Here is a 14,224-nt window from a genome sequence, read left to right on the forward strand (position 1 = left end):
CACACACACACACACACACACACACACACACACACACACAATTTAACCAAAATTATTAATTGCAAGTTGCAATCAACTTAAATTCCCACAAAACAAAACAACTCAACTAAACATTTAATTGCATGCGGACACTCACATAAGGCCAGTGAACGCACACCACAAAATATAAACATAAATTTCCCCTCCCCAATTAACATCTATCTCACACACACACACACACAGTAAAACACAGGACTTAAAGAGGCCGCCAGGCCGAAGCGACCAATGCCGCGGGTGCCGACAACCCGAAGGGATTTCTTTTGTTTGTCTGCTTTTGCATTGTTCCAGTGTGCTCAACAAGACAAGGACAGCTGGAATCTGCTGTCTTCTAGTGCTTTATTTCAGCTCAACCTTCTTATATTTAAAGTGAACACCAAAGGCTTCATTATTGCTCTTCAAGCACCCCCCCACCCATTTTTTTTTGTTAATAATTGTGAACCGTTCTAACATTTTGATCGTGATTATTTTCAAAGAACAAACCCCATCACACCTTAAGCCTGTCTTAACTGCTAGCTGGGAGATGACCTGAGGTAAATACTAATGGGGGAAGTAGGCAGTAGACTAAAAACAAACAAAAAAAGAATGTGGAAATATCCATATCTGTTTGCCCGATACCAGCTGACTTGCCAGGGTGAACTAGACAAAAGAGAACCCTCAAAGACAAACAAAACAAATCAAACCAAACAATTCCATGCAAAGAGCAGCCAATGAACCGAATGGCCAACCCCTTTCACCGCGCAGAGCAACAGACCTGAAATAAATCAGGATCACACACCCAGAAATTCAAGCCAGACAACATAAGATATTCTACACACAACCGGTTTAGGCCTAACATGTTTCTCCCCTCATGTCTTCCCTGCTGCCCAGAGTGGAATAAGGTGTGGGCTTGCCTCACTCCACCGGCCTGACATTGATATTAGCACATTAAAACTAGTCCACTGATGTACTTCTAACACAGTTTGAAAACATTATTTGACTTACTTTTGTGAACTCTGAGAGATATATGTATATATATGTATGTGTATATATATACACATACATACATACATACATACATACATACACACACACACACACACACACACACACACACACACACACACACACACACATATACACATATATATATATATATATATATATATATACCAGATCCGAAAAATATTAAAATCAAATTCCATACTTTTTTATACTTTTCAATATGGCGTAGGAACCCTGGTGCTGCCTGTTGTGCCATGGAGGACCCTAGGTCACAATGATCAGTAGGCACAGCTCCAGGGAACGTTGGGACACACTGTCCTGACAGATATTGTGCTATTATCTGCCATTATCTGCAACATGCTCAAAAGTAACCACAACACACACACACACACACACACACACACACACACACACACAATTTAACCAAAATTATTAATTGCAAGTTGCAATCAACTTAAATTCCCACAAAACAAAACAACTCAACTAAACATTTAATTGCATGCGGACACTCACATAAGGCCAGTGAACGCACACCACAAAATATAAACATAAATTTCCCCTCCCCAATTAACATCTATCTCACACACACACACACACACACACAGTAAAACACAGGACTTAAAGAGGCCGCCAGGCCGAAGCGACCAATGCCGCGGGTGCCGACAACCCGAAGGGATTTCTTTTGTTTGTCTGCTTTTGCATTGTTCCAGTGTGCTCAACAAGACAAGGACAGCTGGAATCTGCTGTCTTCTAGTGCTTTATTTCAGCTCAACCTTCTTATATTTAAAGTGAACACCAAAGGCTTCATTATTGCTCTTCAAGCACCCCCCCACCCATTTTTTTTTGTTAATAATTGTGAACCGTTCTAACATTTTGATCGTGATTATTTTCAAAGAACAAACCCCATCACACCTTAAGCCTGTCTTAACTGCTAGCTGGGAGATGACCTGAGGTAAATACTAATGGGGGAAGTAGGCAGTAGACTAAAAACAAACAAAAAAAGAATGTGGAAATATCCATATCTGTTTGCCCGATACCAGCTGACTTGCCAGGGTGAACTAGACAAAAGAGAACCCTCAAAGACAAACAAAACAAATCAAACCAAACAATTCCATGCAAAGAGCAGCCAATGAACCGAATGGCCAACCCCTTTCACCGCGCAGAGCAACAGACCTGAAATAAATCAGGATCACACACCCAGAAATTCAAGCCAGACAACATAAGATATTCTACACACAACCGGTTTAGGCCTAACATGTTTCTCCCCTCATGTCTTCCCTGCTGCCCAGAGTGGAATAAGGTGTGGGCTTGCCTCACTCCACCGGCCTGACATTGATATTAGCACATTAAAACTAGTCCACTGATGTACTTCTAACACAGTTTGAAAACATTATTTGACTTACTTTTGTGAACTCTGAGAGATATATGTATATATATGTATGTGTATATATATACACATACATACATACATACATACATACATACACACACACACACACACACACACACACACACACACACACACACACACACACACACACACACACACATATACACATATATATATATATATATATATATATATATATATACATATATATATATATATATATATATATATATATATATATATATATATACCAGATCCGAAAAATATTAAAATCAAATTCCATACTTTTTTATACTTTTCAATATGGCGTAGGAACCCTGGTGCTGCCTGTTGTGCCATGGAGGACCCTAGGTCACAATGATCAGTAGGCACAGCTCCAGGGAACGTTGGGACACACTGTCCTGACAGATATTGTGCTATTAAGCCATCCATTGACATTGGTTTCACGTTCTCACAGCTGTGAGGTAAACTGTCTCTTACCCTTTGGTGATATCTCTAATGTTAACTAATATTAATATTACCAATAATCTGTGTATTGTCCACCGAAACCACACCAGGTGTGTTGCCATTTTTATCATGCACTCTTCATTTTGGGTTGCTTGCATGGTACCAGTCCTTTTAATGTATTATCATTATAAGTTATATTTCATATTTTTATATTTTCTGAAAAAAGAATTTCCTCTAGTGCAACCATAAAGACACATATGTATGTGTGTGTGTGTGTGTGTGTGTGTGTGTGTGTGTGTGTGTGTGTGCGCAAGTGAAGTATTTAATTTTGGCCCAGGCAGCTTCTCCTGAAACTCTGCAGTTGTCCTCTCTCACTGGTCACTCCATCTTTCTCCTCTCTCTTTCTCCCTGTCACGTTTGCTGTCATGCAGTTCATATTTACTGCAAAAGACTTGTTTCCAAGCTAGACTGTGATACAGTTCTGTTACTCTGTTCTTGTACTGAAGACATGTAATATACTACAGCAATATTTTATTGAATGTGTATTCTCTTGCGTTAACTTTTTTTTAATAATAAAAAATCAGGGGATTCATAAGGAATTAAATGCGAAAGTAACATGCTGGCATATACTGTATCCAATATACAGTTATAAACTGTAAATACATTACATTCACCATAAAATAAAAGTAAGATAATCATGTCTCTTCTGCCAGTATCTTACTGTTATTTTACAGTCAAATAATTTTCAATGCGGACATGAGTCATGAGGATCTGCGGGTTGTTTTTTTTTTTTGTTTTTTTTTTTTGCATTTGGGCGGATCCCTTACAGATCATTTGGCATTAACTGTAAGTCTATTGTAATTTGGATTCAGCTTGGCAATCACCACAGCCTCCTGAGTAACTTGGATCCTTTTTATTGTTCTCTAAGTTTATAGCATTGAAAACAATCTCCGCTGAGGTATGTATAATTCCAAATTCTTTTTACCTTTTTCTAACAATTTTGTCGCTTTGTTGTACTCACCTGCATGTTGCAACTAGTTATGAGACCTTGGTCAAAACAAAATAAGCCACTGTCTGCTGTGTAAAAAAGTTCACAGGTGCCATTTCAGGAAGCTAAATGAAACTTAATTTAGCAAATTTATTATTATTATTATTATTATTATCATTATTATTATTATTATTATTATTATTATTATTACATATTATCATTTGCAAGACTGCAAGTTAAATTATATCTACGAAATAGCACTCGGTATAGAACACATACAAGAGTTGTTGAACATATTAAAAATTTGTTTCTGTTATCTTACATTATCCTTTAAAATTATGTTTATCTGAAAAGTGTTACTTTCATGCTGGCTCTCTAGTCTGTGTCAAAATTAAAATGGGAAATTATTGCTCACTAAGCTGGTACATGGAAGCTATTGAGTGTCTATCACACTGCAAGTGGTGAATACATTTAAGAACGAATGATTTGGACACAGCTGTTGTATTTGTCTGCACCTCAAACAACTTTTTTATGTAAATGTCTGTTGGCAAAGTGATAGTGAACAGATAGTTTATTGAAAAGAAAATTAATTATAGAAAATACCAGTTGGTCTTTGTAACTCCTTTTATTTATGTGTGTGCACGCAATGTCATTTTCTTAAAGGTGCCATTTTATCCACTAGCCAACAGAGACCTTCACCTTATTTCAGTTTGTCTGCTGGAAAATGAAGGGGGTTCACATTCTCACAGCTATGAGGTAAACTGACTCTTACCTTTCAGCGATATCTCAAATAATTTCTGTGTGCAGTCCACCAAATCCACACCCGTGATTAAAATGTGTTGCAGTTTTTATCATGCACTCTTCATTCTGTGCTTTTTAAATGTATTTTTTTGTAAGTTATATTTCATGTGTTAATGTTTTCCAAAAAAAGAATTTTCTCTAGTGCAACCATAAAGATCTGAACTAAACTTAACAATCATACACTGTATGTCATTTATTAAATAATATAGGTTTGACTGAAGGGATTTCTTTTCTGTTTGTCTGCTTTTTCATTGTTCCAGTGTGCTCAACAAGACAAGGACAGCTGGAATCTGCTGTCTTCTAGTGCTTTATTTCAGCTTGACCTTCTTATATTTAAGGTGAACACCAAAGGCTTCATTATTGCTCTTCGAGAAGATTTCACTGAAGTCTCACAATGATGGTCATTTTTCACTACTAGGTATTTTTCGAGCTTCATCCCTCGGAGCACCCTGCTGGAGGCCAGTGAAGAAAAACTGAGACAGAATATCAGTTTAAATGACACGCTTAACTTTGGGTAAGAGGTCTGACCCTTTCATTTTGGCTGCATAGGTTCAGAAGTCCAGTCATTTGATTTTAAGGATATATTTAAAAACAACATGCTCATCACCATAACCAAAAAAAAAAATGTAGTGATGATGATTTGAATTTATACATTACATATTATTTTGACCAAGTACACATTATATCTACTTCCATCATTTTAATTCTAAGTCTTAATTTACTAATTTTAACATCTCATTATTATGAGAAAACTATCTCAACATTACAAATATCACAATCATGACATCCATGAGATAGAGCTCATCATTTGAGAAGACAGAACCATAACTACCTCACCTGATTTCATTTGCTTCTGTTGTTTCCTCCTTTGTTTGAGGCATTACAAGATATTAGTGTCATTGACTAAAATAACACTGGACAACGCAGTAAGTATTTTGAGAAGGAAATTATGGCTCAAATGTACAACACTCCATTTAACATTATTTTCGTTTTCATCTTTCATTTCAGGGCCAGACCAGGGGTTCAGACAATCACATCTTGGAATGCTCCTATCATCTGGGAGGGGATGTTTGACCCTAATTTGTATGACCAAACTCATGTCCAACACCATTCATCTGTGGCCGTCACTGTGTTTGCTGTGGGCAGGTTTGTTTCTCCGTAAACATTGTGCTTGCAAGAATACCAATGTTTTCATACTGACAATTCAGTCTGGGTGCACTTTTCCTAAAGATTTGGTAATATGCTTTTCCCATACCTGGGTGCAGATTCAGAAGCCCACCCACCCCCCACCACCCCCCACCCCGTGGCGTTATAAGGAGTGGGGACCACTGAACATGGGTTCAGACTCAAATAAATCATGCCACCGCTGAAAGACTTAAAGCTAAAAAATAGTTGTGTCAAGGATAATGAAATACATTTAAAAAATGCTATTAATGGTGGTTAATAGTGTTTTTTACTTCATCATAAATGATTGTAGCAAAATTGTTTATTATCTCATGTCTCTTTCTAAGGTATCTTGATGCGTACCTCAAGACATTCCTTACCTCTGCAGAACAACACCTTATGTTGGGATTACCAGTGACATATTACGTGTTTACAGATCTGCCAGAGAAGGTACCAAATATTGAGCTTGGTCCTCAGCGAAGCCTCAAGGTTGTCTATGTGGAGAAGCACTCCAGGTGGCAGGACATCTCTATGATGCGCATGAAGGCAATATCAGAAGCCATAGAATCAGAGATTTGTCATCACTTCCATTACGTCTTCTGCTTTGATGTGGATCAAGAGTTTAAAGGGAGATTTGGCTCAGAGGCTCTGGGGGATTCTGTGGCTTTACTCCACGCTCACTATTACAAATCTCCAAAGCAGATGTTCACCTATGACAGAAACCCCAAATCAAAAGCCTTCATGGAAACTGGAGATTTCTACTACCATGCTGCTATCTTTGGAGGATATTGGGAAAATGTCAAGAAATTGTTAGATGCCTGCTATCTGAACATCATGGAGGACAAGTTAAATAATGTGGAGGCTCTGTGGCATGATGAAAGTCACCTAAACAAGTACTTCTGGCTGCACAAACCAAGCAAGCTGCTTTCCCCTGAGTATTGTTGGGACCAGACAATTGGAGACAATAAGGACATACATGTCACACGCCTGTTATGGGCACCAAAACATTATGACGAACTTCGTACTTCATAGAGTGACTAGAAGAAGAAACCATGACTTAAATAATTGAAAAAAAGCAAGATTGCCTACTGTCTACTGAGGAGACTTTCTTGCATGTATTATTAAGTGATATTGTATATACAGTGCTCCCCTTCAAATGTTTTAATTGTCAAGTACTTTGTGACAAATACATTATTGAACAATATGCACAGCTGTGACAAAGTGGGTGAGAACTCCCTATCAGTACACACTTCCAATGAAAAATACAACAGGTTTAACCAGTCCCACGTGTTCAGTTTACCTTGATTTACCATTGCTTTTGTAACATTGCTTATCAAAGGTTTGTTAGTAATATGTTGCAGTTCACATCAAGCACAGAAGTAGATTTAAGTTAACACACAGTCACAAATTAGTTTCAGTTACTTTTATTATGTTACAGCTTTGAACATTGTTCCTTTGTTCCTGCTAACAGTTGTAAATTCTTTTTTTTCTGGCCCACCATGCAGGAATAGTGTTTGGGAGGAGACTGCCCAGCATTTTCTGGTCTTTATAGTCTTGGTGATGTCATGGTGAAATGACCAAACCAAGAGGAGGGTTTTGACATGGGTTAATTTTCTGAGATTATTTCTGAGTCGTTGTGTTGTTTTGGTGCCTTTAAGCTTGAGTTGCATGTGTGATGGAGAGCACTTTAAATAAGAAAAAAAAATTCACCCCATAGAAACCATAACGTCTGCTGAATCTGCCTAAACTACCACTTTCTTTGCCCTTTGAGCTGGATCAATCTACGAGTGAGAGAAGGCGATGACCTTCACCTGCCAGCGGGATGAGGAAGTTCCATCCTGGCAGTCCTTGATACTTAGCACTGAATTAAACCTCAGAACATAACCGTGATTTGACTGATCATAACCATGTCATGACTGTTCCAATATTTATACACTTTGTGGAATCTACTAAATACATCTTTTTCCTAATTCCACAGGATATACAATATTGTTATGTATTGGTGCACAGAAAGTTACCAAACAGGCTCAGTCTAGTGTTACACATTCTTCAGTGGATATTTTTCATGGAGACTTCCGTGACGCCCCCTGCATGAACAGTGCTCACATACTGACACAGTCACCTGCTGGCGGACAACTGACACTCCAGCCCCATTACAATACCGGCAATGAACAAAATGTGTCCTGCATTTGTATCTACCATAAACTATTATGAACACAACTTCTCCTCATAATCACACATATAACAGTAAACATGGAAAAAACAACTCTAATTCACAGTACATCCCCAAAGTTATTACTGTCACAAGACTTATTGTGCCACAGTTCTAATGCTTCAATGATGTAAGAGATGCACTGTGCTTCTCGTAGAGAGACTGTTTTGTTTAAAATCACACAGCCAATTGCTGCAGTCTTGACCTACTGTATGATGACCAAAGAATGTATACATTCCAATGTTTTGGATTTCACTTTAGTAATTGTTTAAAAAAATGTGTTTATATGAAAACTGTAAGGTATACTTCATGTTTATTATCCTTCTGTTCCAAATGATGCTTCCAGTGGCAAATTAAAATCAGGAGAACCTGGCACAGCAATGGCCTGATATCAATAGAGACATTGAGATGACAAAAACAATATCAAAGTGGTTCCTAGAAATGGCACACACAAACAAAACCTTAAAACCAACAGCTGTAACACTGATTGCCTGCAGCTGTTCCAAATTATAAAACTGGCTATTACTTTCTATTAGGGGTCAGCCGATTATCACATTTGATATTCAGAATTTTAACAATTATTGGAAAATATGTATTTTAAGATATCCCTGTTTTTTGGGCCTAAAACATTGGAGGAGGGAATACGAATTACACAAACAGCTGCTGCACCTGATTTATCACTGCCGACTGGCCACTGCAGCAGAGGAAATTGTGTCTGAGAAAAGCAGGTGTGAAATCTATGAAAAAAAGTAGGCATACACAGAGAGAGAGAGGCTACGGGACACAATGAATGGGAGAGGGCACAGCACAAAACAAAAGAGTAGCAAGGCAGTCTCTCATTTTTCACACAAAATCAATATCTCATATATAGCGGGGATGAATACATGCAATCCAGTTCCAAATGTGTCTTCTTCTCTTCAACCAATAATCCAGGTTTTGTAATACGAAGTGTAGCAATGTGGCATTTAGCAGCACATCTGCTTATGAGATATAGGTTTAAGGTTGAGGCTCTATGCTAATACTAAAAGCTAGTAAGATATTAAGACTTCTGTTTTGTTTGCCATATTTTATCTGGACCTCTTATATTGACAGGACAAAGGGTGAAATGCTATTAGTTTATTTATTTATTTATTTATTATTTATTTAAATCAAATGATGTTGACATTAAAGGGATATGTCTCAACAACTACTGGATGAATATCAATAACATTTTGGTGCGCCTGTACTGCCATTAAAATTGTGTTGTGTTGTCTATGCAGTACCTTAGTGAGATAGAAATGAGTATTACTTGTCAAGAACCAGTCTGCCCATTTCACCCCCAGCTGGCCCACCCAACCCTCAGCACGAACCACACACCAGCCACCTGTGTCATTCAGCTGACCTCAGATCAGCTTGGACCTGTCTGCCTGAAGACAATGATGCATTATTCATAGACTGCCACCATCTGGTAAATCAGCACACCCTGCCACCTTAGCACTCACCCTGTCAAAGACATACCAGCAAGAAAAGGGCAGTATATTATCAAAAAGGTACTTGCAGTATTGCCTGTAGCATATTATCCGAATGAGGTATTTTAGTTTAAGGGTCTGTTAATAGATACCAACCATTTTTAAAGATTGTATTTTCCCATTATCTGACAGGTAGGTTTAAGACAAAATGTGAGCTTGTGGGAAAGTTATATGCAACATGTTCCAGTCAAAGGAAGTGTATGTACCTTAAGCCAGTAAAGGCTTGAATACACAGTGCACCACAGCTTCCCAATTTGAAAGGCAAAGAGTGAGTGCCAGAAAAGAAGAAAAATGAATACAGTAATTGTGCAGTTTCACCACATACCACTTGAGGGAGCTAGTGTCAAGTATACCTGTGATAAACAACATCAAACCCTCAACCCATTTGTGTGTGTGTGTGTGTGCTTATGCATCTATGTGTGTGTGGTACTGTAATATAATAGATTCTCCCACCATGATTAAGAGGTCATATTCCACTGGATCATATCCAACTGGATGGCATCAAATAATTCTTATGAATTACTCTCACTCAGTTTCACTGCACTTCTACTACTACTTTTGACAACACTGCAAACAAATCTCCATCTCATTAAGTAATTTTTGTCCAGTGAGGCCTGAAAGCCTTGTAAAACCTTTTGTAATCAAAGGTAATTTCTCTTGTGCTGTAGTTTGATTCTTTCTGTCAAGACAATGACACTCATATATAGAAAGAGATGGATTCATATTTTTTTGTTACACATTTTAAGAAAATTTGACTATGAATGATGAACAGGAAAAAAAATACTTGATGCCCTGTACAGGTCACACCAAATACTAGATGGGACTGAGTAGATTGTACACAAACTTACAACTTGGAAAAACACCACATGGTGGTGCTCAAAGCCCACAATGATAGGGGCAATGGGCACAAAGTACTTTCCAGACAAAGGAAGATGCAACTACAGTGATATCAATAAACAGGAGAAAAGCCTTAAAGATTTGCAAAACAGCATCCATGCTAATATTATATTATTATACTGTTCATGGCTGTTCATGACTGCTAAGTGTCAGTCATAAGAGGATCACCTTTGTTTTTACCAGGAAGTTTGCAAACTAGCTAAACCACACAATAGGAAGAGTGCTTTACTTCCAGCACCTTCTCTCTAGCTCCTCTTCACTGAGCTTTAATGGCAGCACTGTCTGTGCACAGTATTTCAAACAAAGCTCAAGACACACTACACAGTTGTAAAAAAAAAAAAAAGTAAGATATCTGCTTTGCTCACATTAAACAGACTTTTCCCCAGTTGTTTCCATGGTTGGGCTGTGCACCCTAAATTGTGCATTGCCCACACAACACGAAGGGATTGGAACATGGTGGCTCTCAAGAGCTATGGTCTTAATTACAGAAACAATGCAAAAAAATGACTTTGTTTCACTTGACTGTGTCAAAATAGAGCTGGAGAGAAAGAATTAGCTAATAGCACAAATGGTTTGTGCCCTAATTTCTGCTGAAAATGGAAACAGTAGGGCCTGGTTAGGGAACACAGACAGCATGTGTTTGTTCATGAGGAATGAAACATGAAAGCTTTTGCTAGTTGCTTTCAACTGGTATTTCAGCATGTCCATTTAAGCAGACAGTCCTCTACATATACTGTTTAAAAAGGGAAATATTGAGCCTTTCATTCCACTCATAGAAGGAGTTACCGGTTACTTTCAGATTACTTACAGATTCAGATTTCAGCTGGATGACATGGTGGGTTTTTTTTATCCTTATCTAAAGAGTTTTTGAATGAGAGCTAGTTTTTATCAACGCTATCTCCTTAGTGAGGACAAAGTTAAGATAAATATTTGTGCTCTGATGCAAAAAAACCCTTTTGTGACTAATTTGTGTAGTCTCTCTACTAAAAGTATCTGAGAACATCTTCCACCCCTAGATTAAACCCACCCCATCAACCCTTATTCACCTGACTCTGAATCTCAAAGGTACTAGTTCCGGTCTCAGGGGTTCACCTGTGAGTGAAGCAGTTGATATCACCTCCCAACCCACCACAAGTACCTCAAGTCACCTCTATCTGTACGTCAGGTTTTCTCACACATAGTTGCTGTGTGCATTCGAATGAGGCAGCAGTCTGGCATGCATAGTACTAACTGAACACACACAGCTCTGTTTACACTATTCGGTAGTCTGTGCAATATGCAGCCATCAACTCTTCCTTTGCTGTACTAGTAGTAATCAATACCTATGAATATGTTATACGTCAATATAAACAATACTGTATACTTCCATCTGTATTCTCTAGAGGAATGTTAGATGTGATGAAATGTTTTGTAAATTATTAAAATAGTCGACAAAATGTTAACAGTGTATTAATCATTTGATTCATTTATCCAGAAAAAATAACAAACTTTCTTTTATTCAAATTACTTAAATGTTGAGGATTTGCCAATTTATCTGATTTTTATTGTTAATTCGATGGTCAGATAAAACAAGTAACTTCACATTGAGCTGCATCGAGATGCATTTTTCACTATTTTCTGAGATATTATAGATTAAACAATTACTTAATCATAAAAAATAACTGATAGATTAATCAATAATCAAACGATCAACAAGAAAAATGGAATAAGGAATCAATGACACAAGGAACTGTTTTGAAAAGTCAGGTGGGTCCTTCCAAGTATTACTATGGTGTTCCTAATAAAATGAGCGTATGCTTGCCATTAAAATAGCCTCTGTGGGCTACAATAGTCTACTCACTTATTAAAGCAAATTATTTTATACACATGCACAGTTTAACAAGGATGACATCAACCTCTTCAGCAGCTAGCACAGGTCACAAACAACTACAAATCACACAGTCAAATTATTGTTATTGGCCAGTGGGCCACGTTGCTGAGTGTGTATACGAGGTAGTGCGTGCGTGTTACTCGCTGTGGCTGGGAGGCTGTTTTCGTCTCATCTTAAAGTTTCCTGATTGTTGTCTTTTTTCCAGGTTTTACCAGCTCCACCTGTTTCCCGGAGCCCGTTTTCCGTTTCTGTGAAAGGATCTCGGTTACCTTATTTACTCTATAATAAATTACTTTATTTGCGACCTTACCTTGGTTTCCTGGTTAGTCCTTCTCCCCGGTTTATTTCACTCTGTTACTTCCCCACTTCCCTGGACCACTTGACATTGGGGTTCATTGGGTAACCCTCTACAGCCTGTGATTTGTGTGTGTTTAATTTTATATTTGCATTAAGCACCAATACTGAGGAACAAGAGACCTACAATTTAGCCTTTTAGAGGAACAGAGAAATGAATTGGTCTCCTAAATATCTATTTAAATACTGGCTAGCTACGGGATACAGTAGGCCTTCTGGGAAGCAAAACTGTTTGGGGAAAAAGGGCTAATGTAGGACACCTGCAAATTTATTAAATAGGTACAGCGGAAGTAAACATCACTGTAGGAACACTGGAATAACAACTGGGCATTTCAGAGGAAAGGAGAAATTAACTTAATGTTTATTGTCAGGGTTTGCCTCTATAACAACTACATCTCTACCATAGTTTTAGTTATATGGATAGATTTTCTGTTAGTTTTTGCAGTAGGTTAGTTCTTAATTTAATAAGTCCCATATTTGTGTGATGATGTACTCCAGAAATTACTCAAGTCCCTCATTAATCCAAGATTTGTACCACTTTTGTTCAAGCTCCTAACCCCAAATGTACATTACTGTATTCAAGAATTATACCCCTGTGCCCTGTCATTTTGGGATTATAGCCCATATATTTTGTCTCTCAATAACCACTCCATCTGTGTTTTGAGAGATCCATCCACAGCTGACACAGTCTTTGTAACTTATCTTTACTGGGAGATACATTATAGCAAAATCACTCCATGGGGTTTGCAAAATATTTGTATGGTTTCCAGCATTTTACTGTTCAGGTTTGACTCTTTTATCAAAGAACCAAATATATTCTTCCTACTAATGACTATACCAGGAGAGTTTTGTGCTCATCCAAGGCTTGGAAGTCCTTGGAACTGTCCATCATCTAACATAGTCCATGCAGAAAATGAATGGGACTTTTGTCTCCAGAAGCCTGGGCAGCCAAAATTGTTCTTCCCCACTTGTATTTTGGCAGATGGCAAAGCTGTAGGCAAATCGTGGGCAGTTATCATAGTAACAGGAAAACATTTATGATTTAAATACTGAGGGGAAAAAAAAAACCTTATCCCAATATGTGCTGCTTAAAGTAGCCTACATGGCAAGCAGACTGAGTAATCACAGCTAAATACAGTGACTGCAGCTGCTGGTATGAGAATTACAGCAGGAGACAGAGGGCGTGTCCCAAAGAATCCATGGATCACAGAGCTGACAGCATTTTCTTGTAAATTCTTCCAGCAGTACCAGCACAATAAATCCTCAGCTTAATTCTTTTGTGATGGCTGTGTGTGTGTTTGTGTGTCAGACAGAGACACGGTTCAAACAGGTGGCTTTTGAAAGCAACATGTTAAGTCATATTTGTACACAGGCTTACAAAACCCTTCATACCACAAATTATGTTCATATCCAACTATTGACTAAGTCTCCCACTGACCCCACTGTTGTATGTGTAAAGAAATAACATAATTGCCAAATATTTCAAAATTATCAAATTCTTGGGATTTTTTTAGATATTGTATGGACACACAAGTGAAGAGCACTTAAGCAAAAACTATATTGCATGTTGCAT

General features: G+C 37.9%; 1 protein-coding gene across 3 annotated transcripts; it reads left to right on the forward strand.

Annotated features, from left to right (window-relative positions):
* The first annotated feature begins 3,496 nt into the window (after positions 1–3,496).
* Positions 3,497–9,117, forward strand: LOC139628438 (alpha-1,3-galactosyltransferase 2-like). Of its 3 annotated transcripts, XR_011692778.1 has the most exons (7): positions 3,498–3,815; positions 4,509–4,601; positions 4,907–4,984; positions 5,065–5,160; positions 5,655–5,792; positions 6,158–8,250; positions 8,284–9,117. XR_011692778.1 is itself a non-coding variant. In XM_071490112.1 (6 exons), exons 2-6 carry the CDS (start codon positions 4,570–4,572, stop codon positions 6,840–6,842), a joined length of 1,029 nt encoding a protein of 342 aa, XP_071346213.1. In that variant the 5' UTR covers positions 3,497–3,815; positions 4,528–4,569; the 3' UTR covers positions 6,843–9,117. The 3 variants fall into 3 exon arrangements, 2 of the variants coding, with proteins under 2 accessions (XP_071346213.1, XP_071346212.1); XM_071490112.1 differs by having other exon boundaries at positions 3,497–3,815; positions 4,528–4,601; positions 6,158–9,117; XM_071490111.1 differs by having other exon boundaries at positions 6,158–9,117.
* Positions 9,118–14,224: the final 5,107 nt, after the last annotated feature.

This window comes from Trachinotus anak, unplaced genomic scaffold (assembly GCF_046630095.1).
Source record: "Trachinotus anak isolate AG129_WGS33_773 ecotype Australia unplaced genomic scaffold, CSIRO_AGI_Tana_v1 ptg000011l, whole genome shotgun sequence".
NCBI lineage: Eukaryota > Metazoa > Chordata > Actinopteri > Carangiformes > Carangidae > Trachinotus > Trachinotus anak.